At 33.6% G+C, this 23266-nt stretch overlaps 2 protein-coding genes across 6 annotated transcripts in view; one reads left to right on the plus strand and one right to left on the minus strand.

Annotated features, from left to right (window-relative positions):
- Positions 1-1463: 1463 nt before the first annotated feature.
- Positions 1464-5610, minus strand: LOC143896659 (uncharacterized). Of its 3 annotated transcripts, none has more exons than XR_013256724.1 (6): positions 5351-5610; positions 4919-5054; positions 4505-4759; positions 3001-4331; positions 2497-2729; positions 1464-2108 (listed from the first exon to the last, which is right to left on the minus strand). XR_013256724.1 is itself a non-coding variant. In XM_077404627.1 (4 exons), exons 1-4 carry the CDS (start codon positions 5466-5468, stop codon positions 4118-4120), a joined length of 750 nt encoding a protein of 249 aa, XP_077260753.1. In that variant the 5' UTR covers positions 5469-5597; the 3' UTR covers positions 2859-4117. The 3 variants fall into 3 exon arrangements, 1 of the variants encoding a protein (XP_077260753.1); XR_013256723.1 differs by having other exon boundaries at positions 1484-2108; positions 4919-5081; positions 5351-5597; XM_077404627.1 differs by lacking the exons at positions 1464-2108; positions 2497-2729 and having other exon boundaries at positions 2859-4331; positions 4919-5081; positions 5351-5597.
- A 13055-nt stretch (positions 5611-18665) lies between these two features.
- The window catches only part of LOC143896677 (uncharacterized), a 98954-nt gene continuing 94353 nt past the window's right edge, over positions 18666-23266 (plus strand). For all 3 annotated transcript variants that reach the window (XM_077404659.1, XM_077404660.1, XM_077404658.1), the window contains exon 1: positions 18666-19064. The gene's annotated coding sequence lies outside the window, so the exon portion shown is untranslated. The remainder of the gene's footprint in view (positions 19065-23266) is intronic.

The following is a 23266-nucleotide window of genomic DNA, read 5'->3' on the forward strand; positions in this document are numbered from 1 at the left end:
TTATCTTACAATTTTGTTACACGTGTGATGTTGAATAAGATAAATATACCATTAATATTTTTTGCAAAATTTAGACAATAGGATGTGAAAACAATTATTTTACCATTGCCGCAATATTATTACATGTGCGATAAACATATGTTCTGCATGAAACGATGCAAATATTTACCACAATTCTATCAAATAAAAATACACATTAAAGCAAATTAACAAAATATATAAAGTATCTAGATAAAAAAACATGTTTCGTTTTTGTATAATTTTATCGGTTAGATAATATTGTGTAATTTAGCAGATATTTGTTACGCATTTCAAGCTATTTAATGCTGTCCACGTCGCATTTAACGAGTCTCATGAATAAACTCGGCAATTAGTGATAGATTATCAATGTCAATCGGTGGGACATTAATATCGAATGCGTAAATAAAAATTATATCACAAATGTCGTCTACACAACCACCTCACATCTCTTTTTAAAATCTTTACGCAGTTTATATTGAAAATATTATCGCACGTAAATTAAACATTCTATTTTTTAGTGCCCAAAATTTTAATAGTTTTATTCTATAAAAAAGTCGACGAAGATAAAAAATTAATTTTACTAAATGTTATATTAGACGCATACTATAAATAACACATTTCTATATTTTAGATGATGAATTTAAGCATTTTGCACATATATATTACTATATTATTAAAATTAATCTCCACATATTTTTTTATTTTTTTAGATAAATATGATAAAACACTCTATCATTAAAATATGCAATAAAAGATCATCCAAAATATATATATTCGCATATTTAATTTTATAATAATAATATAATATATATATGTATAATATTTCAAACATTAACGCGATAGCGCATAAAAATATCTATATCGGAAAAATTGGTTTTTTTGCAGTTTGAGAGAAAGAGAGGGAATCGCGCTGAAAGAAAGATATATAAGAATGAAACAATAGCTTGTATAACTTACAATTAGTTAATTATATTTTAATTTTATATATAACACAAAAACTTTAGTATATATGTAAAAAGATATTTTACAATAATATTTTTGAAACAATTGGCCAGTTGCATGACAAAAGAATATTTATAATTACATATGTATTTGTTTGCATTTAATGCGAAAAAATCTATTACAATTACATAATAAAGCGATATTTAAAATATCTGCTTTTATTTCTGAATATATATTTATTAAAACTTTGCGATCACGATTGAAATTTTTCCATAAACACGTGTAAATTATAAATATATATTCTGCGATATATGTAAAAAGAATGATCTAGAAGTTTCAACATACACATAACGATAATATTTAAAAATATCACGAAAATAAGTATAAAATATAAATACAACGGTAATAAAAATTATCTAAACAATATAATATACATACAAATTTGCAAAAACATTATTTCTCGATGAGGATAGGCACATATTGGAATGTTTTAAAAAATTTGTATATTATGAATATAAGAGAAGGTATTAACATATTAAAGTACAAATAATAAATATAACACAAATAACATTTTGAAATACAAAGATTCTGCAAATTAGTGCTATTTCGATAAATGATATTACAGATAAATTTCAAATATATAATAATATTACATCTATTATTAAAAACTATAATATATTTGCGATCATTGCGTTTTACGTGTTCTCTCCTCTCTCCCCCTCTATATCTCTCCCTCCCTCTCACTCTCTCTTTTTCTCTTTTCTTCCCGCCCTTTCTTTCTCCCTCTACATGAAAAAAAGAAATTTTTTGCCAATATGTGTAAAAACAAATATTAGCATAATTAAACAATTCATTCATTTTCCTTTAAATGAAAGACATGTACTCGCACTTCCAAATATGAAGAATCTTTAAAAAATGTTGTATCATGCTTCTCACGGTTGCTGTTTTTATTTTTACATAAAAGCATTGACTATAACAGTTATATTATTTCTTTCTATATTTCCTTTGTAAATTTATTTTGGTGTGCATTTGTTAATCGATCTCCATGTAATGTCATAATGCGCTCCACAATGCGTCGACGATTGAATGATGAAATCGTGATATCGATTTCCTTGGGTTCATTTTTCTGGCTGATTATAACCAAACTGGCAGACAAATGTAATAATGATAGTTTCAATGAAATCTTAATAAATCACGAAATAAGTGCAATTTAAATAATCATTTACGTAAGAAAGACATTAAAATACTTCAAAGTTTTAAATAAGTTGTGAATGAATTATATGCAAAAATTATGGAACTCATATATATGAATTAGAGAAACTGTTCTCAATACATATTCTTTTTATAATATCAAGAAACTCTTTTTTTTTAAGATAAAATAGCATACAATTTAGAGTTTTGCGTATGTTCAATGATTTATGTACGTGTATAAACTTTATTTTATTTTTATAATTTACATTAATAGTGAATTTTATTTATCCTCTTACCATGTGTAACTCTAAATTTATATAAAAATTAAAAAGGGAATCTTACCTGTTGTTAGAAGAAGGATTATCAGAAGTATATAATGTCTTTATATTTAACGTCAATAGTTTTATCGATTTTTTAAAAACTTTTATTTGGATTTTATTATTTGTTGAGTCTACTGAATTATTAATATGAATAGCTACTGGACGATTCAAGTTATCTTGAGATTGCCAAATTCATATTCAAAAGATGAAGTTAGAATTATTTAGAATAATTTTGATTCATCGTGTGTAAAGAATCTGTAATTTACTCTATCGTTATTGCTTATTCAAAAATTCTAATAAGAGAAACATTTTTCATATTTAATTTCATTACAATTCGTCATTGTTATAAATATTTTACAGTGTAATTAATTATCAGAAAACTGGACAAGTAAACTCGAGTTGATAATTCTTACTGTATTTAAAAGAAATAATTATTAAAAATAATTAACTACGAATTAAAAATTAATTACAAATTAGAAATAATAATTGTGAATTGAAATTGATAATGATTTAACCGATATCTTACTTGGCACTGTTTTGCATAATTTAATTATAATATTCTAAAGCTTTTGATTGTATCTGGTACAATCTTTTGCTGCGTGGCGGTTTTATTGGATTATTAGACGTACTCTGTTTTGACAGAGGGGAAACAACTTGTCTGACTTTTGATAACACTGACATATTACTTTGACTAGTTGAATTTTTACCAAAACTATGCCTCTCATTATGTACATTAGGTGAAGATGTATTAATTTTTTTAATTTCAAAAGTTTTATTGTTATCAGCCTCTAAATATTATAATTAGTTGTTGTGTTTACAATTGATTTTCTCATCTATGTTACATACTATTCGGCGAATACTTCAAATCAACGGCGAATCAGCGAAAGGGAGTTTCAATTAGATAAACACATATTCTAACTTACTGTCCATTTTCTTCTTATCACTTCGATTATGCAATATAGTAATATAATAAATTAAAGCAGCAGTTGCTATCGCTGTACCACAAGCTATTGTTTTACTCAAACTCCAAATCGCCATTTCACTATCGCTATTCGTAAATGACAATTTCACTTTAGTATAATGTGGTGATCGCTGATGTGGCGAACACTGTTTGAAGGAACAAGTGACAGTAATAAACTATATTTCGCTAAGCGAACCTAGCCAAATATTTGAAAGCAGAACGATTTTGGTCATGATGCCTAATATTATTTGTATACAAACATTATCTATATTCTTAACACGTTAGACGTTATACTGTAATAATAAATTATAACTTTCTAAATAATGATTATAATGATGCTATCTTGTAAATTGATATATAACAGGAATTATATTTTATTAGAAATTATATTTGTCTATTAGCACATCAAATTGGGATGCATAAAAATATAATATTCTGTTATAGATTTAGACATTCTGTCGAAAAAAAGTGCAGACAAATTTAAATGCACGTATAGAGTACAAGAAAGATTGCAAAATTAATTATTTGAAATTGAATTAGACAATTCAATTTTAAAGAGTCATGATTACGATATCATCACTTATATTTGTCTGTTATATAAATTTTTATTTATGCAATACCTTCTCTTAAAAGAAACGCTGTTTAAATCGTTCGTTTAAGTAGGTCAATTATCTTTTTTCGGTCAATTAACTTTTATTTTAATTTCGGGGGCAGAATGTCTAAATATTCTTGTAATATATTTTGATAAATGAATAAATGATCGTTTAGATGACTTTTTTGTTCTATCTACTTTTGTTGATGTTAACGGATAACTATTTATCCTGTCCTGTTTTTTTCGATGTAATTCCTGTTCTTTAATTGGTAAGTACGATGTCGATGTAGTCGAATTACCAGCTCTAATAACAAAAATATGTTGCACGTTAGAAATTATTAAATATAAGATTGTAATATTCTTAAAGAACATGTTAGAAAATATGTCTGAACATTATTTGTAAATTCGATTTTATTCAGTACTAAATAAAATTAATCGTGTTACGGAAAAATTAATAAAATTAAACTGTAATCCAACCTGCATTGCGAATTTCTGGTATTAGAACTCGTCACAAGTAACTCGGGCTGTGGCAATCTTCTCGATTGTGAAACTTTGGCTGTTACTTTTGATGGATTCTGAATATCGATCTTAGGTACATTATGCCTGTGCGGCTCATCGACCTCAGATAAATTGCCACAATAATGTTTATCTGTAACAATCATCACTTGCAGCTTGATTTCATCTTCTGATGAATTTTGCTGCTCCTGCTGTCCGCATTTACATTTCGCAAATCTATTAACAAAAATTGTTTAGAGATTTATTGTTTTAATATATTTTTGAAATATATAAAAACTCTTATACTCATGTAGAAGGAAATTAATCAATCAATTTTGCAAAATAATCCCATATAGTTAAAAAGTTGCTATAATTTTGTTACATAACATCTCTAACCTTATATTATATTTGCCAAGTATTTCAGAATTATCTGTTGAAACAATATTTTGTGACCTCCTCTTCAAACTCTCGCTGTTCGGTTTTTGAGATACGTACGCTTGAGAAATACACGGTTTGATCGAAGCATTTTTCTCTGGTTCGATTATAATTTTTACTATATCTGTAGTATTAGAATGTTCTTCTTTCTTAAAATTCTTATTATAAATGTAATTTATGTAGTATATATAGTAATATATTTTTGCCTTATAATAAAATTTAAATTATATAATTATATATATAATATAAACTATCGACTATATATATATATATATATAATTGTACGCAAATTGCTTACGAGAAATCAAGATTATATCAACAATAGAATAATTAGATAGAAATAAAATAAAATAAAATAGATAGAAACAGCAAAGTATATAGAATGATTAATACCTTCTGATGTTTTGCTCTGAATATTTCCGATTTTTATATCAACATCTTCAGCTCTTTTGTACTTTTGTGTACAACACAATATTGTATTAACTGTCGTACACACCGTTTCACACACCATCTTTTGTTTTAGTTATTTAAAAGTTTTAACAAATGAGAGAGAGAGAGATATATATATATATATATAAATTCTTGTGTTACTTCTGTCGTGTTACTTCTTCGAGACATCAATCTCAACTAACACTCAAATCGGTTGTTGTCGACTACCAAGATCAGGCAGATTTGAATAGATTTGCGCTCAACAGATTTGTTTGTAAATACGAATAACCAAGAAATTAAAGCAAAACAATTTAAAATTAATTGCGGAAATAAAAACACTACATGTTATTGTGTATTTTTCTTTCCTAACGTTTGCACATTGATGTGTGACATGGTTGTTTTTTTTTTTTTTTTTAGTTCTTACTTCTTATCTGACAATATAAAGTATAAAGGTATATAAACATGTAGAGGGGAAGAAGGGGGAAATGTAGCGTGCATTTTGACTTTTGACTGTGGCAATAATAAAAGCATTGGTACACTTAATAATTTCACGTTCACGCGTTTTGTAAATATAAAAAGCGTTTCTTGCTTCTTGCTTTTTGCTAAGAGCAAAATGCAAACCGTCGAAACTGCAGAAACAGCCGAAGGTAGTATTGATATGCATTAAGGTGGTCCTCTCGCGGACCCAGTTAGTCAAGTAACAGTCCGTCATGAGGTAATTGAAAACAAACAGTGACAAACATTATACAACATCCCAATAATTATAATAATATAACATGATTTTACACGCACGCGCGTTAATCGTATTTAATTATTTACTAATTAAAAAAATATCACAATAGTAGTGCGGTTGGACTCGATTTATGTTAGGTCAGGCATGACAGTACGAGTAAAACAATTAATATGTGATTGGATCCACTATACTTATTTAACCTCATATATCAGAGCGCAAAACATTCGGCAAGCTCTTATTTTCAAGGTATGTACGAAATCCGGAAACTTCAGGGAATATTTTAAGACATGAATAATGTATTCGTCTGATCGCTAAGTACATGTATTATTCGTTGAAAACCTCGGCCGTGGCGATTTGCATTATTCTATCTTTCTCGTTCGTTAGATGTAAACAAGGATAGAATGACAATGGCACGCTCCGCGAACGCACATTTAGAATGACTTATTTCTTGTAAAGTGTCGGTAACCTTACTTGATTTTTTGTACACATGTCCCTAATTACTGTATATTTAACATATATCAAATTTAGGTACTTATCTAATACTTGTTCTCACGAAAGAACCACCTTAAATCAGCATCAATATATTCCATTAGACATATCTTTATTCTCTAGTGAGCGTGGGAAAAAAGATAAATTATACATAAATGAATATTTAACGATGCTTAATAGCGACTATATTAGAGCAGAAAACAAGTCATGCAAAAAAGTTTGGTTGCGCAATCACGTTACAATGTACAGACTGCAACATAAAAAATAAACAATTTGCGTGTAAGATAAAAAAAGAGATATGCCTTCCGTTGAACTTTCGGATACAAAATTCCGAAAATAAATTTAAATATTTTGGATGTTTCCTATAAAGATTCACGTCTGAAAAACATTTTTCATGTAAAAATAAGAAACGTCCAATTTACAGTTATACGTAACATCTAACCAATAACCGTTCAACCATATCGTACATTTTTCCTGTAAAACCCGGAATAAAAAGTGCAATTGCGCAATATTCGAAGGACACAAGATCTATTTCTGTGATCTATTTCGGTATCGATATTTATATTCTCGGCAGACGAAAATGGAGCAGAGGTAGCTTTTAATAAAATTTTTATAAATCAATTTCTTTATTGTATTTTATAATTTTTTATTCTAGAATCTAAAAAAAGTCGGCAACATACGTAACGCAGTTATTGACAAGATTCCGTTAGAATGTAACGTATGCGCAACAATATAAGCTTTTTTGCGAGGCGCGAGGTAATACAACATATGAAGACTTATCAAGCTTGTCAATCGATATCGCCAACAGGATCGTTATATCAGCGTTTGAGAACACGCCTATCAAATTACTGTAGGAAATTTATCATTGCGAGGAGTTGTAATTATTTTTTTATACCCACGGAGGACCTTGGCGTTTCTTCAAAAGATTAATGATTCTACTGACAAATTATTTGCCTTACGTTTCTGATGCGTTAGCGCGTTAATTTATATAAAAAACAACAAATTTATTTACATGTAACTATATTAATATTATATGCAGAAATGTGGATTAAATATAAAGTCCGTTTAAAACAATTAAAGCAATTTATTTTCGTTATTTATTTCAACAAAAGAACATGCTTGAAATTATCTATTCATTCGTACCGGTCTGGCGAGTTCTCTGTTTTAAAAAAGGATTAAACGTACTTTTCATTTAGCGACGCATGAACAACGGAATTAGTATAATGTTATACTTGGTTATACTTGGCTATACTATGAACATTATATTCCCACGATAACATAATAAAACTAATTTGCTTTGTGTAATTTACACTCAATGACTTAAATAGCCTAAAAAATATCAAGGTTAATAAGTGATTAGTTACTAACGAACATTTAATTCGATTTACCGAATTTGTTTTTTAAATAGTCTTGTTAACATTTCTGTTTTTATTGTCATATAATTATATATAATATACATATATATATATATATATATATATATATATATATATATATATAATCGTGCGCAGAAAATTTGGTATTGCATTCTTTGAATCTATACTTTGTATAAATGCACAAGAAAAATATTTTGCAATTTTGATACGAGGGGTCTTTATTTGTGTGTATATATTTAATTGTCGTGTTATGTAATTAATGTATAACTGATATGAGTCATTAATTAAATTTATCGGACTGAGCTTCCAAAAATATGGCGACGTTAATAGATCTAACATGAAGTAATGGCCATAAAATGGAAAAAAATGTAATCTTTTCTAAATGAATTATGTCCTTGACTCGCACTTTCCACACTTACATCCGTGCTAGACCTCAACCTGAAGAGAATGCATATTCTGTACGTTTATCTATTTGCTTGTATACAATACATATTTAGCAATAGTACGAAAGAGACTAACGAGAGCCATTAAGAGATGTACAAGTATTTTCTTTGTGTGTAAATAAGAAATTATTATTTTTATCTATAATAACGATACATTTATAACTTAATATTAACGTACCGTGTTAAATTACTCAGTTTTATTCGCACAACGTTTTCTATCGCAATAACCAATGACATATAGAAGTTGTAACATAATGCAACACTGAAATACCACACAGTAAATAAGTTATAAATGGCAATTTACATACCATGTGAAAAAATATCCAGCCATAAAATAAAAGAATTATAATTTACAAAAATCGCCGCCACATGCTGCGTATCTTGATAATAGATATATAGGTAATTGTAAGCTAATAACTATCTGTATTACATTATGCACTCGTGTAAAGAAATCTCTCACGGTCAGATCTGTTAGCGGAACAGTTACTGCACGCTCATAGCTATTACTTAGGTAATCATCACGATCGAATGATATCCTAATCAGCTCGAAACTTATGATTATGAAGGCCCTTCGCTAACAGACATAATATGTTTATATCACAGTTTATGATTCAAATTCTTACACAATTACTAGCTGACGCATATGCTGTTATTATCATTTCAATTTATTATATATATAAATTATTTATATATTAACCCTTAAATGCCACACCTCTCAAGAATCTCGTAAATGACACATGGGGTCTAAAAGACCCTAGCATGAAAAATGTCTCCTTACTCATTGATTTTTTTTATATTTAGTTATAAAAATTATTTTCAATGTTGTTCAAGGCTTAGAAAAGAAAAGAAAATACTTATATTGTTAATATTTCAATTTCAACATAGTATAAAAAATTAAATGAACTGAGTACTGCTAAGTGTACAACCGGGTAAGTCAATCACTCAACTATCATCAATGGGAGCATGAGTTCCATTTTTTTGGGGGGGGGGAACATTTGAAAATATATCATTGTAAAGGGTCTGGGGTCCGCTGGACCCCGGGTGGCATTTAAGGGTTAAAAAAGTAATATATTAAAACTGTGATTTCTTTATAGAATTTAGAAGCAAATTTTCTTTAGCAAGTTTCGAGATCATTGTTTGACGCAAAATTTTAATTTTTTTATTTTTGTAATTAATCCTTAAAGACTTTAAATCTGCTCATATAATGACTAATATTAAACAAAGAATAACATTTTTATTTTTATTTATATCTCTAAAACTGTTAGTTTCCTCTGACTTTAGTTATTTATAATGAAAAAATTTACTTTATACATTGTTCAAAAAATCTGTAGATAGTAGTCTGGAATATCTAAGTATATCGTTTTATTTTGAATATTTTTGATGTATCAACAACTTTATAATTATGACAATTTCAAATTGATTGCAATTGCATAGAAACATTATTTATACAGCGTAAAAATCATTACTATTGAAAATGAACACAGATAAACGCGCATAGTTAAATATGATAATTGCAATCGGATATTCAATCAAACATATTCCAAAGTACTAAAAAAGTTTGCACGTTATCTGCGCAATTTTGTCGCTCTATTAATTTACATGCCTTTCCTTGCATTATTTAGAGAAACGCGATTAAGTTTCTATCATAAATAACGGAACAATTGATGCACAGTATCAGTAAATCATTGTTGCATCAATAACTTCGTAAATAAAATATTCTTTAAACTTAAATTATATTTTAAAATACGAATGTGCTATAACAAAATTTCAATTTTACAAAAATACAGAAGCCGCGAAATTGTATCAATTTCGGCATGATTGTATCAAATCGTGGCACGACTTTAAGGACAACGTGTGAATCATCGAATCGTGAAATTCTCTGAAACGTATAACGTATTTCAAGGCAAATATACTTTCGAAAATGTAAAATCGTAACGCAATTCAAGATTTGTGCGGTCTGCCGATACGATTTAATCAAAATATCGAATAAGCCATCCGTTCCGTAACGGGGTAACGTAATTGGCCATGTACTATCTCTAGTATTCGTTATACGGAGCGTGTTAAATGGTTGCGCTTACGTGCGTTTAAAAATCGTGCAAGCACCATATAACGACCTTGGTCTCCATAACGTAGTACACCACTGTTAACTTCGTACACTCACACACACATGTGTGGGAGGGAATCTATATATATACTAAATATTTATGACAAACAACCGGTAACTTGATTAATTATTAATTGAAGGATCAAGGATCGCCGTACACGGATCGCGAGCGTGGGCGTTTAGAATTCTCGCATGATCTAAATCGGCATCTTTGCACCTTGAAATTGTAATTATCTGTAATAAAAGAGGATTGGTGTCAATGGCCACCAGTACATTAGTTCCAGCAAAAGCTACAATGCATTCAGATGCATCGAATTTCTGGTAGATAATCCAATCAATATAGCAGAAATATTAACTTGACATTATATTTTATAGTAAATTTTTATTTACAAAATTATATGATAAAATTTCTATTTGCACGATCTATCAAATTAGATCTCAATCAGATATTTATCAAAAATCACTTATTTTTCGATTAAAAACCACTTTCTCTAATTAATAAATATGTAACAATATATAGCAATAGTATGTTAAATATTTCAAATAGCTATATCACCCTCCCGCGATAAATATTTAATTGACAGCATTATGTTAATTAGATTGGCTTCGTGTGGTAAACCTGTTTTCCGCGCCGCTTGGTAATCACCCATTCGCTCGTGTCATTGCATGATATATAGTTGAAGAACGAGACCATGCGAAAACCACGCTGAAAAATGAAATCATTCCGTGTACCGAATATCCCGGGCGTTGTTTTTGTCAGGCGCGGACAGCCGGCGCGCCGGTGACATAAAGACACAATGTAGAACAAGGGCAGGTGGCATTGCGTCACCTATACTTCCTACTTCTGAAACACCGTAAAGGCAGAATTGAATAATCTCGCGTAGCGGAAAACCAACAGACTCCCGACGAGGCTAATCTAAGGTCGATTACTTTGCCATACGCCTGATGCACTTATCTGACTCATAACGGCAAAGTAGAAGTCTATCGACCTAGAAAGTTTCCTTCCTTAAACTTTGTAGCAAAGCTATGTTGTTCACAGTCAATTAGCGTCGTTAATCACTGCTATAAAAGGATTCTTTTCTTTTCTCACGGGTTGAAATATGAAAATACACAAAGGATGATTTTTAAGCGACTTTAAGAACAATTTTTGTATTGATGGATTTACAATATTAAAATCAGTATGCATTATACATTCCGCAGTATTTTCCGCTTGTCAATTACTTGTCGTCTACTAGTTTCTCGCGAGAATGTATAAAACATCGCGCTAAGAGATAATGTATCTTCGAGCCCATTAATTCGCGCGATATGCAATTTCAGATTTTCCATAATGAACGAGAACTGGCCGATAAGTCGTCATTAGCCGTATCGCAACGCGACGTTAAGCTATAAAAATTATTCTGCAGACCACACCTGCGACGCAAGGTTAGATTTTTATCTGGTCTGTTAGTATGTCAGCTCGTGCAATGGGATTTATTTCGCCACTCCTACGCGATTATGCGTTTTCCATGCACATTGCGATTTTCCAAAATCATATGTTATCACGAATATACTACGTTCCAGATGTCAAACTGCAGTATCAGCTGTCACAGATGAAACATATAAATAGTTTTAAAATATGTATCGACGTTTGCTATCAATTGAGGCTATAATATACATAAGGCGAACGGAACAACGAGATGCACATGTCAGTATAAAAATAAAATTTCCATATATCACATAGTTTCAGGTACATTTTAACATTAGGTATATAAAGTTTTATATTTCTCTCTTTATAAAATCATAAAAAATAATAACCATAAAGTGTAGAGTTGAATTGTTCAATGCCTTAATTTATCGTTTCTCGAAATAAGGAAAATATAACTTATAATATTATGTATTTTTTCTCTTTCTCTCAGAAATGATAAAAAATATATATATAATATATATACTAATTATAGAATTATAGAACATATCAATGAATGAAAATAATAGAAGAAAATTAGGTGGCTTTTCTTTATGATAGATATAACAATATTAGTCTGAATATTAGTCATTAGCAATTATAAATATCAATTATTAAGGGAAATCGGAGTAAAAGTTGTGCGTTGTTGAGAACGTCCGCAGAGGCCAGATATAGTTTCTACTTCCATGCATGCACATCATACATAGAACAAGGATATGGTTTTAACGACATCCATCATAATGCCATCGTTCTGCCGTTGTGCGCGTGTCAGTAATTTATTGCGACAGGCTTGATCATATTTTTTCTTTCAACAACAGACTTTCTTATATAAATAATTAAATATATATATATATTTTTTTTTTTAAATATACATATCAAATATATTAATAAATATGTATATATATCGAGACCAAAGTTGTCTTTTAAACTAACATGAACTTTTTAAGATAGAAACTTTTTAATACAATTTTTTTTTAAATTTGTAGTAATCGATTTTGTTGCAAATTACAATCATCGTAACAATAGAACAAAAATTTATCCATAAATCGTTCCGTGGACGTTTATACAAAAAAATATATATGTAATAAAATATTTATTCAAAATATTAATATTATAATAATTTTCGGTAAGTTGTAGAAATTACTAAGTGGATAAATTATTTACAAAAATTTAGGGGAGTGCACTGTATAAGTAATCTCGCGCTCACTACAGTAATTTCTTTTATCTTTCACCACAAGGGAACAATATTCTTTATCCTAAAGCTTATCCAACTAAGCTGCGAGGATAGTTTTTGTGGAGACTTAACATCCCTCTTTGGCCGCTTATGCCATATTTCGTCCATTTCTTCCAACCCCTTTTCACGAAAGCCGGAGAGCTTTCTAGTCACGCCGGTAACCCATTTCCCGAGCTTTTACGTTGGCTGCGACCTGGTTATTTAAAGACTGTGACGCATTTTTATTGCGTCTTCAGATTCATAAAGAGATAATCACTATTGTGATTATTGTGGGTCAAACAAAACTGAAAAAAAAGAACATCTTCTTTATATATATAAATACTGAGAATAATAAGATTATATAAAAAAAATTTAGAGATAAAATCACAATATAGAATATAAAACAATTGACAAAAATTATTGTCATTGTATCTTGAAACGTAAGAATTGAAGGAAATGCTTTTTTAAGATAACCACGCAAGTTTGTGAGATTTAGTAAGGTAATTAAAAATATCTAAATAATATTGAGCGAAAATCAGACGAGCGAAATGTCAGTTCTATGCTTTTGTACGTACTACAACTTACGAGCGGACGTACTAACGCAAATTTGCGATAGAAAACTGCCATTTGCGCGCCGTTCGGTGCGCTTTTAACGAGATTTAGAGTGATCCTAGGGCAGCAAGGGAGGCAGCGAGAGACGCGATGAGGAGAGAAAATAGAAGCAAATGCGAGCGCGAGCGAATGCACCGCGTGCGTACACGCGCGAAGCCATTGCCGTTACACCATTTTTTGTCTCCAGTCGCAATAACATTAACAATTCTAATCAGATTGCCACAATATCACGTGCCGGAGGCCTGCCGCGACCGCGGCCAATGGTGAAGTCGTATGTAGGAGGAAAATCATCGGCGTGACGACCGATTGAACGAAACAGGAAAAAAAATGGAATTATTTTTCCGTGACAATCCATTGAAAAAATTTATTAGTATGCTAGTATGCATTAATACTGAAATAACCGCTTTTAACTGACTTCGCGTCGTCGTCATCATCGACTCTGTCGTGATCGCGAAATTATACGTGATCCTCGAGGAACGAGGTAATCCGCCGCCGCGTCCCTCTCCGCGTGCGTTTCCCTCGGGAATGCCGCGAGATGGGATTTTGCGGAGAAGAAATGAAAGTAAGCGGATTTTCTTACAAAATTCGTTCGATTCGCATTCCTGTGCAATTAAGCATTCTCCCCTTCTTCCACGTGGACGTAACGTGATCGTCGTAATGGTGAAAAAGAAATTAATTTTTATATCACTTACGTCACGTGTTTATAGATCTCGTAGTTAGACAAGTTAGAGAGATTTGAATTATATTAAAATAGGCATATTTTAAACAGTCGATATGATTTGAAGTAAACATCAACGTCTTACCTTGCAATGCGAGAAAAGCTTGTGTCTTATTTTTAGATGTCTATCCTGAAGATATTCCTTTACCCCAAGCAACACAGTATCGTTTAAAATACGTTTAATAAACGTTAAAAATTTATTTTAAACATATAAGTCGAAAAAAAAACGTTTTTTAAACCATTTAATAAGCGTTTTTATAACGTTTATTAAATGGTTATAAAAACGTTTTATAAAATCTTTTTTAGATACACTTATTCTTTCACGTAATTGTAATTATAATAAAAAATTATGCCTTACAAAAATAAAATGTTTAATTATATTTATAATCAGAATTAAGATATTTTACGTTGATACATTAACAAATTCGGCGCTTCACTTGACGCTACAAATGCTGCGAAGCATTCCTTTTCTTTTTTCTTTCAATGAAGAAAGAAGGAGAGGAAGAACGCTTCGAAGCGTCAAATGGATCGCAGCCTTAATTACTAGGCGGCGCATGACGGTAAAATCAACTCGTAATAAATTTCAGTTGGGAGCGAATATAAACAGGCCCTCAAGCCCCGGACACACACGCAAATGCACAAAAAACATAAGACGTAAATCGTAAGGAAATCCACCAATCTCAAAGTCGACTATTCCCCTCTTCAAGAGAGAAGAAGCATTCCTTCATTTCCCTCTTGAAAAGGGGAATAGTCGACTCTGTGATTGGTGAATTAAGTGAATTTCCTTACGATTTACGTCTTACGTTTTTTGTGCATTCGTGTGTGTGTGAAGGCCTTCAGCGAACAGCGAAGCAAAATCCACCGGAAAGCGTTCACTTTCGTCCCGCTAAACAGGGACGAAAGTGGTCACTTTCCACCCTAGGGAGGAAAGTGGTTACTTTCCGCCCGCTATTCCGTCCTGGCGTAAAATAGCCACTCTCGCCGCTTTCTATGGCTGCGTTTCGATATTCACTGCAAGTACTGAAAATCTATAGTTTACGTAACGTACACTATAGATTTTCAGTACTTGCAGTGAATATCGAAACGCAGCCTATATAGGCATGGAAGTCGAACTTTCCGTAAAGATATTGTGAAAAATATCGTGTGCACCTCGGTGGCTCGGGCGGCAAACTTCACACTCGTCTGAAAAACGCTACTTTCGCCCCTTGGTGCACAATATATATTACAGCATTTTTTAGTCTATATAATTAATAATAAAGAAATTATCAAATATATTTTAAAGCATTTATTTTAAACATTTTTTTACTTTTTTAGAATATCTATTTTAACGTTTCTTTTACTAGTTTGTAACGTTTATTTCAACGTTTCTTTAATTAATTTATAACGTCTATCTCAACGTTTTTTAAACTAATTTAAAATACCGTTTTCACACACGAGACTTTTCCATAATTTAAGGAACGTACTTTTATAATACATAATAAAAACGTATCGGCTAAACGTTTTTAAAACATTTATTAAACATAAATAGTCTGCTTTTTGGTACATAAGATTGTCACTATAAACAATTTACTTTAACGGTGCCTTTGTACAGAGTCATTCTGAGAATCTCTTATTGTCAGTTATTTTGTCATTTTATTCCTAAGTTGTAATTTGAAAAATATTAATATATTTTTCGATTATTGATTATTAAATCATTGTTAAATGTATATTATATGCATTGTCAAGTGCAATTTATTGTGGCTTCACTAAAGAAAAATAAAAGTGAGCATTTACAGTACAATTCAACGAATAAATATGTTTTTAAACACGAAAGATTTCTGGGTCAGAATAAAACAATATTTTAAATATTTTATTAAAAATTATGCATTTTGCTGCAAATATGTAGCACGAATAAACCAAATGTGTATTAATTATTTATATATCATAATCTTAAAAAAATTTTGAAAAACAAATAACTTTTTTCTAAAAAAAATCTAAAATGTATAAAAGAATGTATGAAAGAATTTAAAATGTAAAAAATTGTATATATTTATAATATAGTATATACGTATTATAATCAATTATATCCTGTGATGGAGTTTCTGTTTTCTAGATGATTCAAAGTGCGGCAGTACCTAAACGATTTTAAATGTTTGTAGCGTCATCTATTAACTAACTTGAGCAATATGTTCGTGAGGATCAAGTTGTAATTTCAGCAATCGAACATGTAGAAAATAATATGAGATATTATCGTACACAAAAATTGAAAATTATACGACAAATATTACAATTTTAATAATTATACAATAAAATAATTTCTTTACAGAATAATTTCTCTACAGAAATCTGTAAACTTTACTTAACACGAAATAAAATAATTAAAGCTATTCGACATATTATTTATTAGTAATGCAATATTAGTTGTACTTGCTATGATTACTAATAAATAACATGCATAATTTAGTTTTCACATTTAAAAGAAATAAATGATAAATTGAGTAAAGGTAATTTATATAAAATATTTTTTTGTATCACAAAATAAAAAAAGTAATGCCTATTCTAATATCTACATCGTGCTGTATAGTTGAAATTGTGAAAATAATGCTTTAGTTAAAAGTTATTGTTAATCAAATACGAGAGAATTAAATTTTTATGTTCCTTTCGTCGATCACAGATGATAAAAATCTGCAAACGTGGATAAATTCTCGTCTGTCAGATAGCCAGATAGGTAACTGGAGAATGCCGAGTTGAACGTGATCGATCGTCGATGATTATACGACATTTGTGCAGACATCACAACAAAAAAAGTATTAATTTAAATTTAAAAATATATAAAATACAAATAATGTTTAATATATAGTTAGTAGTAAAATAATCAAGAGATATTGATTACTATAGGCAATACAAAAAGTAATTGACAAATATATATATGTATAATTTTTAAATTCAAGAAATAAAAAAATAAAAATAAAAAAAATAAAAATATTTTTTAAAAATAGTAATTTAGGTATAAAAATGTGATAAAAATTGAAAGATTCATGAAAATATTGTCATAGTTGCCAAAACGAAATATTAAAAAATCTAGTCTCGCTTACAAAAATTTCCGCATTTTAAAAAATTCGTTGTACATTACCGCTCTTTCAGCAAATATTGCAGCTATAGCGAAAAAGAAATAAGTCGAAAAATAGATTCAAAAGAAATAGAATTATATTAAAAAAAAAAAAAAGAAATATCCTCACGCGCATAAAAGAAGAATGTTTATTTTTAGAAAAACATGATATTATTTGGCAATTATTATCTCATCAATATTCGCGATAAATGTCGGTACAATTATAAAAATTAGAAACGAAATATGTCGTTTGCATTGAGAGTTTACTTTTTACACATTTTTTTATTCTTACGTATCATTTCTGCTTTACGTCATTGACTGAAACATTAAAAAAATTTCAAATATTATTTCAACACACAATTTACGTTTCAAAATTTTTATTTTTCTCAATATCTATATATGTCATGATATTCCAACAATTCGGAAATTATGTTACAACAAATCAATCATTACGAGGGAAAGAGAAAGAATTAATATTGTTTCGATGTTTCGATTATTTCTCATATTTATTATTTCCCTTATTTTCCATTCTCAATTTGAATAAATGCCGCGAGTCAAGTCGCCGCGCCGCGCCGTTTCGATATATCTCGAGAATCGCAACGTCATTCTTCGATGCGGATTTCAAATCGCAGGTAAGAGCCGTGCATCGCGGGCGGATTAGATCGCGGAGTCGCGTTCGCGTCTCTTTCGCATTTTCTCGCGATTCTTTACCGCCCAAAAGTGAATCTCGGCGAAGAATCGCGGGTGCCCGATCTCAAAGCGTGCACGCGCGATCACGTTAAAACGTCGACGTCGCGCCTCTGTCGCCCGGGTCGCCGGATTTCACGTCGCGTCGCGATTTCACGTTTCGTCGCGCGCGGACGGCGGCGCCGAAGTTGCGGGCGCCACGCGTTTCGCGATTGACAGTGTACGCGCTGTGTACGTACATACGTATATGTATGTAGCGCGTATAACCGTCGGTGGATCATACTCGGGGGGGTGGGGGGGAAGGAGGAGGCCGCGGGATATGGCAGCGAGGAGGCGCCGAGCGCGGCCGAACGCGGCCGAGCGGGCGGGCTGGCATTAAACCCGAAACCGTCGGTGATCGGCGGTCGGCGACAACGGAGGACGGAGGGAACATGGCGGCATTGCGCCGCCGCGTCGAGCGCGAGGTCGGAACCGCGTGAACGCACACACACCGTTTCCCTCCCGTTGCGTGGACACGCTGCGTAACGTGTACACCGTGGGGCGCCGCGCCGCGTCGCGCCGAGCCGCTCGATAGAACCGGGACGGGGGACGAGTTTTAACGCGCGATGAGCGCGCGCCGCGCCGTATAGTGTGACAGCATGTGCAGTGTTTCGTGACGAAAGGAGTCGCCCGAGCCGCGGCCGAGCCGGGATATCTGTCCGTTGTCTGGATGAAAATAATCCGTCGCGCGATTCAATCGCCCGAATCGCCAGTCCCTCCGATACAAAGTGGCAGGTACGCATCTCTCTCTCTCTCTCTCTCTCTCTCTCTCTCTCTCTCTCTCTCTCTCTCTCTCTCTCTCTCTCTCTCTCTTTGTCAAACATATATTTCAGTCTCTCACTGCTACGTAACGAGCCAGCTCTCCTCGCTCGCTCCCACTCGTTCCTTCCCTCCCGCCGTCCACCGTTGTTCACGTCGCGCTCCGCGGTTTTATCAAATCGCGCAATATCGAGCGTTGCCGTCGCTCGTGGATTCAGCCCCCTCGAACTCCCCTTACTCCTCTTGGTTGTCCCGCGACGTCATGTGAGCATTGTGAGCGCGCTGACTCGTTCGCGGCTGCTTGTATATACTATATATATATATATATATATGTGTGTGTGTTTCCCCCCGCACCCCCGCTGTCATTCGTAAAGGGCATTGACACCTAGAGCGCATCGCTCGCTCTCTCGCGAGACGAGACGGCCCTTATCTTTCGGAGGACACGGTGTTAACGATCCTAAAAACGCGTTCATCACCCGGCCGCATCTGTTCGTTATTCGTGTCCGATAAAAACGGGTTGAGGTAGGCCTCAACTCGTCGGCGTCGCGCGATGGCGATCGCCCGGAACCCGGAACGTTATTGCCACGCGGACCGCGGACGGTCGAATCGAATCGGCGTCGCGCCGATTGTCTTTCGCGCCGCGAACCTGTTGTTCGCCGGAGGCGACTCGCGTCCGGTTCCGGATAAATTCCGATCAAAAAATTCGATCGCCCCGCCTTCGGTAGACACGTATGTACGTACATTCGATGTCGATATGCGGCTGGCCCTCGAGGCGTTTGGATTTCGCGAGAGGCGAAATTTCGCGAGGATGATCGGGGCGATTTCGCGAAGGAAGCGAGGGAATGTCGCGCAAATTCGGACGAGAGGACGGCGGTAGATTTCGGGAATACGTATATAATAACGTCGAACGTGAACCATCGGGGATCGGGGATCGCCTCGACGATCGCCGCCAAGAGAAATGATGGACGGCGAGAGGGAGGGGAACGCACGTATCCACGCACACGTGTGCAATGCCGCGAGCTGGATACGTGTACATACGTGATAAATAGGTCAGGCGCTCCTCAACGCCGCGGTCGTTGACCCGGGACCCGGGACTCGGGGCCCCGCCGATAAAGCAGAACGTTAATTGTCCGAATTTTTCATTACCCATATACGCGCCGACGATAGAGGTCACCACGCGACTCGCCGTCTGTTCCATTTTTATTTTTTTGTTCCTTTGTTTCACCTGTTATCAGATTATGATAACCCGATAAGGCGTTTGTCGGGGTATTTGACTTGGCGTTGTAGCGTGCCACCGCGAACGGAGCGTTCCTCGCGTTTCTGTCGAAAATTTCAGCGGGAAATGACCGATTCTCGCACAACAGGCATGATCGGGGGCTTACGACCCGAGTTCAACAACACTCGCGTGCATTTATACGCGTCGTACACATCGCGCAGTCTGCCTGCAGTCACACGTTTTTGTGAACGGTAGTGTAAGGATTACTCGCCGGGGAAAAGTGAAAGCAGGACACAAACTAATTTGAGAATGATAAGAAGAGAAAATCGGCCCATGTACACAGTTGATACAAATAGAACCGAATAGCGAAAGCTGAAAGTTTATTTTGTATTTATTTCTTAATTTAAACAGGTTTTTTTTTTTTTAACTATTTCTCGCTGTTGACCTACTTCTAAAGATTGTATAAATTGAAAAAGATAAAAATGAACGTATTACTATTTATAATTTCGATAAAAGGGAGTGTTTCTAAAAATAGTTTTCAGTGCCAGCGTAGCATGAAACAATTCTGCCTTGTTCTTATAACATATTATAAGCAAAATATTGATATTTTAATTCATAAAAAATTGATATTTGTTATTGAAACGGTAAAGAACGCTCAATCTCCGTACATGGAATGCTATCTAATTCGTAATTGTGCGTGTAATATGATTTCGTATCTCGTTCCGCCTGGTGTCGTTCACCCTCGTTAACCGTCAAAGTCGCTTATTGCGCGCACTCATATGCGTGCAGGCTATTGCCCTCCAGCAGCGAGCGTTGTTAAATTTATCAGAATTAACTAAGCGTGGTCAATGCCGATGTATATTTAAACTTCAATCGCGAGCAGGCAGAACGCGCGCCTTGAACCCAAAAACTATGTATTCAATAAACTGTACCGCATAACTATATTTACGTTACCATTGCCATTAACTGAATTGACGACCTATCCGCGTGGTCCTGAAGTTAATTACGCTGACAACAAGCTAAATTGTAGGGCTAAACACATAGAAACGATTGTCGTGTCAACCTCATTGTGCGAGGACCAGATGCCTTTTAAGTATCCGCGCAACGTCAAAATTCTTAGGCACGCGATTTTTAAAACGAACTCGTGAATATTTTCACGCACGATTTCCTCATTGTTGATTCTTCATTAATCGTTGTTACATCTGTATATCGATCTGATCTTGAATTTTGAAAATATTCGATTATTTTGCCTTTAAAAATTTTATTGTATAAGGTAAACGTACCAGTGGCCGCACACGTCCCAGTCGCCGCACACGACTTTAATGTTTTCAATCTATTAAGCATTTCGTGAAGAATATTGCAAATCTAAAACCTGTGTTAGGGATCTACAATACGTTATTGTAATAACAAACAAATTTGAAGTATGATTCTGCACGGATTACCATTTATTTTAAATTGTTTATTCGATCTCGCACGTCACGGCTGTTCGGACACTGGTACAACCCTGCGAAATTCGCTAGTCCCAGTAACCGCACATCGCGTAGCACGCTGTCTCTCGATCGATGCAAAGTTGTTACTACGGAATTAATTCTGGTGTTTCGATTGAAAGAAAACAAAATATCGCGTGGAAAACCGATTGATAAGTAAGTACTCATTGTTGATAATATATCTGCAATAAATCTAATGTGCATGCTGAATCTGTGCATCCAGTATCAGAAAAATTGTTCGCCGTTTACACGGAGAGGTTTTGTTACGGCTGAATATATTTTGGTTTAAGGCTGCGGTCCAATTGACGCCACAAATGCTTTGAAGCGTTTTTCTTCTCCTTCTTTCTTCATTGAAAGAAAGGAGAAGAGGAATGCTTCGAAGCATTTGCGGCGTCAAGTGGACCGCAGCCTAAATATCGTATTGTGCGGACACTGGGTGGGACATACCGAGTAAAGGCTGTGCGGACACTGGTACATTTGAGTTTTTTATCATTTTCGCGGCATAAATAATAAATGACTGAATATTAAAATAAACATGGCATGTGTTTTAGAAACTAGATTCCCTAGGCTTCAAGATGGTTCAAGTCATTTGTACCAAGCATGCGTCTAAATGGGCTAAATTTGTATCACAATCTGAATTGTGGCTTAAGCGTGCGGCCACTGGTACGTTTACCTTAAAGCTGTTTTATACAGCGATAATCGATTAAGAGTAGATAAGAACCGAGAGGTTGAGTTTCAACCAACCGCTTATAAAACTAAACTTCAACCCAGTAGTTAGATAACTATAGCTATCGAAAATTAATTACTGTATACAATATCCGTGAGCCGTGCGGTTACGTCGTAAACTTCTGCTGCATTTCTTTAGCAGAATTATTTGCCCTCGATAAAGTTTTACTCTATTATATTCCCCTCTACGAGTAGTTCGTGTAATAATTTAGAAGACGGCGGACATAGGTACTCATTCAGTGCGCACATGACCGATCGATCGTACGGTCAATCGCATGCAGTTGTGTGACGTCATGAAAAATCGTAATATTAATTTCGGGACATTACACACATACGTAACGCGTCAAATGATTCGATCAATTAGATTACTGCCCGGGCGAAGTTTAGCTTCAACGAAGTTTAAATATATAAGCTGAAACGATATCGTTTCGTACCTTAAAGTGTTCATCAAGGACAACAATCGTATTGCGATACAGACGCTATAGCTCGAACGCGACAAACAACGCGTACCGTGAGAAAACTGAGCAATCCTATAGTATAAGGCATTTGTACATTGTAAAAAGGTTGGATTGGAGATTGGAAGCCGATAGGAAGCTCTTTCCATGTTTACGTCTTGGAGCGCTTCTCTCCGGCTTGATCCTGTATAACAGTGCGATTATCTATGCAGGATGCGACATTTAAATGTCTCTCGGATTTGAAAATGCGGACAATGTGTAGAATGAAATTTACATATTTTTCTAAACATTTAC

Source organism: Temnothorax americanus, unplaced genomic scaffold, assembly GCF_048541705.1.
Source record: "Temnothorax americanus isolate GAGA-0224 unplaced genomic scaffold, ASM4854170v1 Scaffold19, whole genome shotgun sequence".
In the NCBI taxonomy this organism is placed as follows: Eukaryota; Metazoa; Arthropoda; class Insecta; order Hymenoptera; family Formicidae; genus Temnothorax; species Temnothorax americanus.

Coding starts and splice junctions, on each gene's coding strand:
- LOC143896659 (XM_077404627.1), bottom strand. CDS start 5,468: ATGGTGTGTGAAACGGTGTGTACGACAGTTAATACAATATTGTGTTGT. Junction 5,082..5,350: donor TCAGAGCAAAACATCAGAAG/GTATTAATCATT, acceptor CTAATACTACAG/ATATAGTAAAAATTATAATC. Junction 4,760..4,918: donor CTTGGCAAATATAATATAAG/GTTAGAGATGTT, acceptor TTTTGTTAATAG/ATTTGCGAAATGTAAATGCG.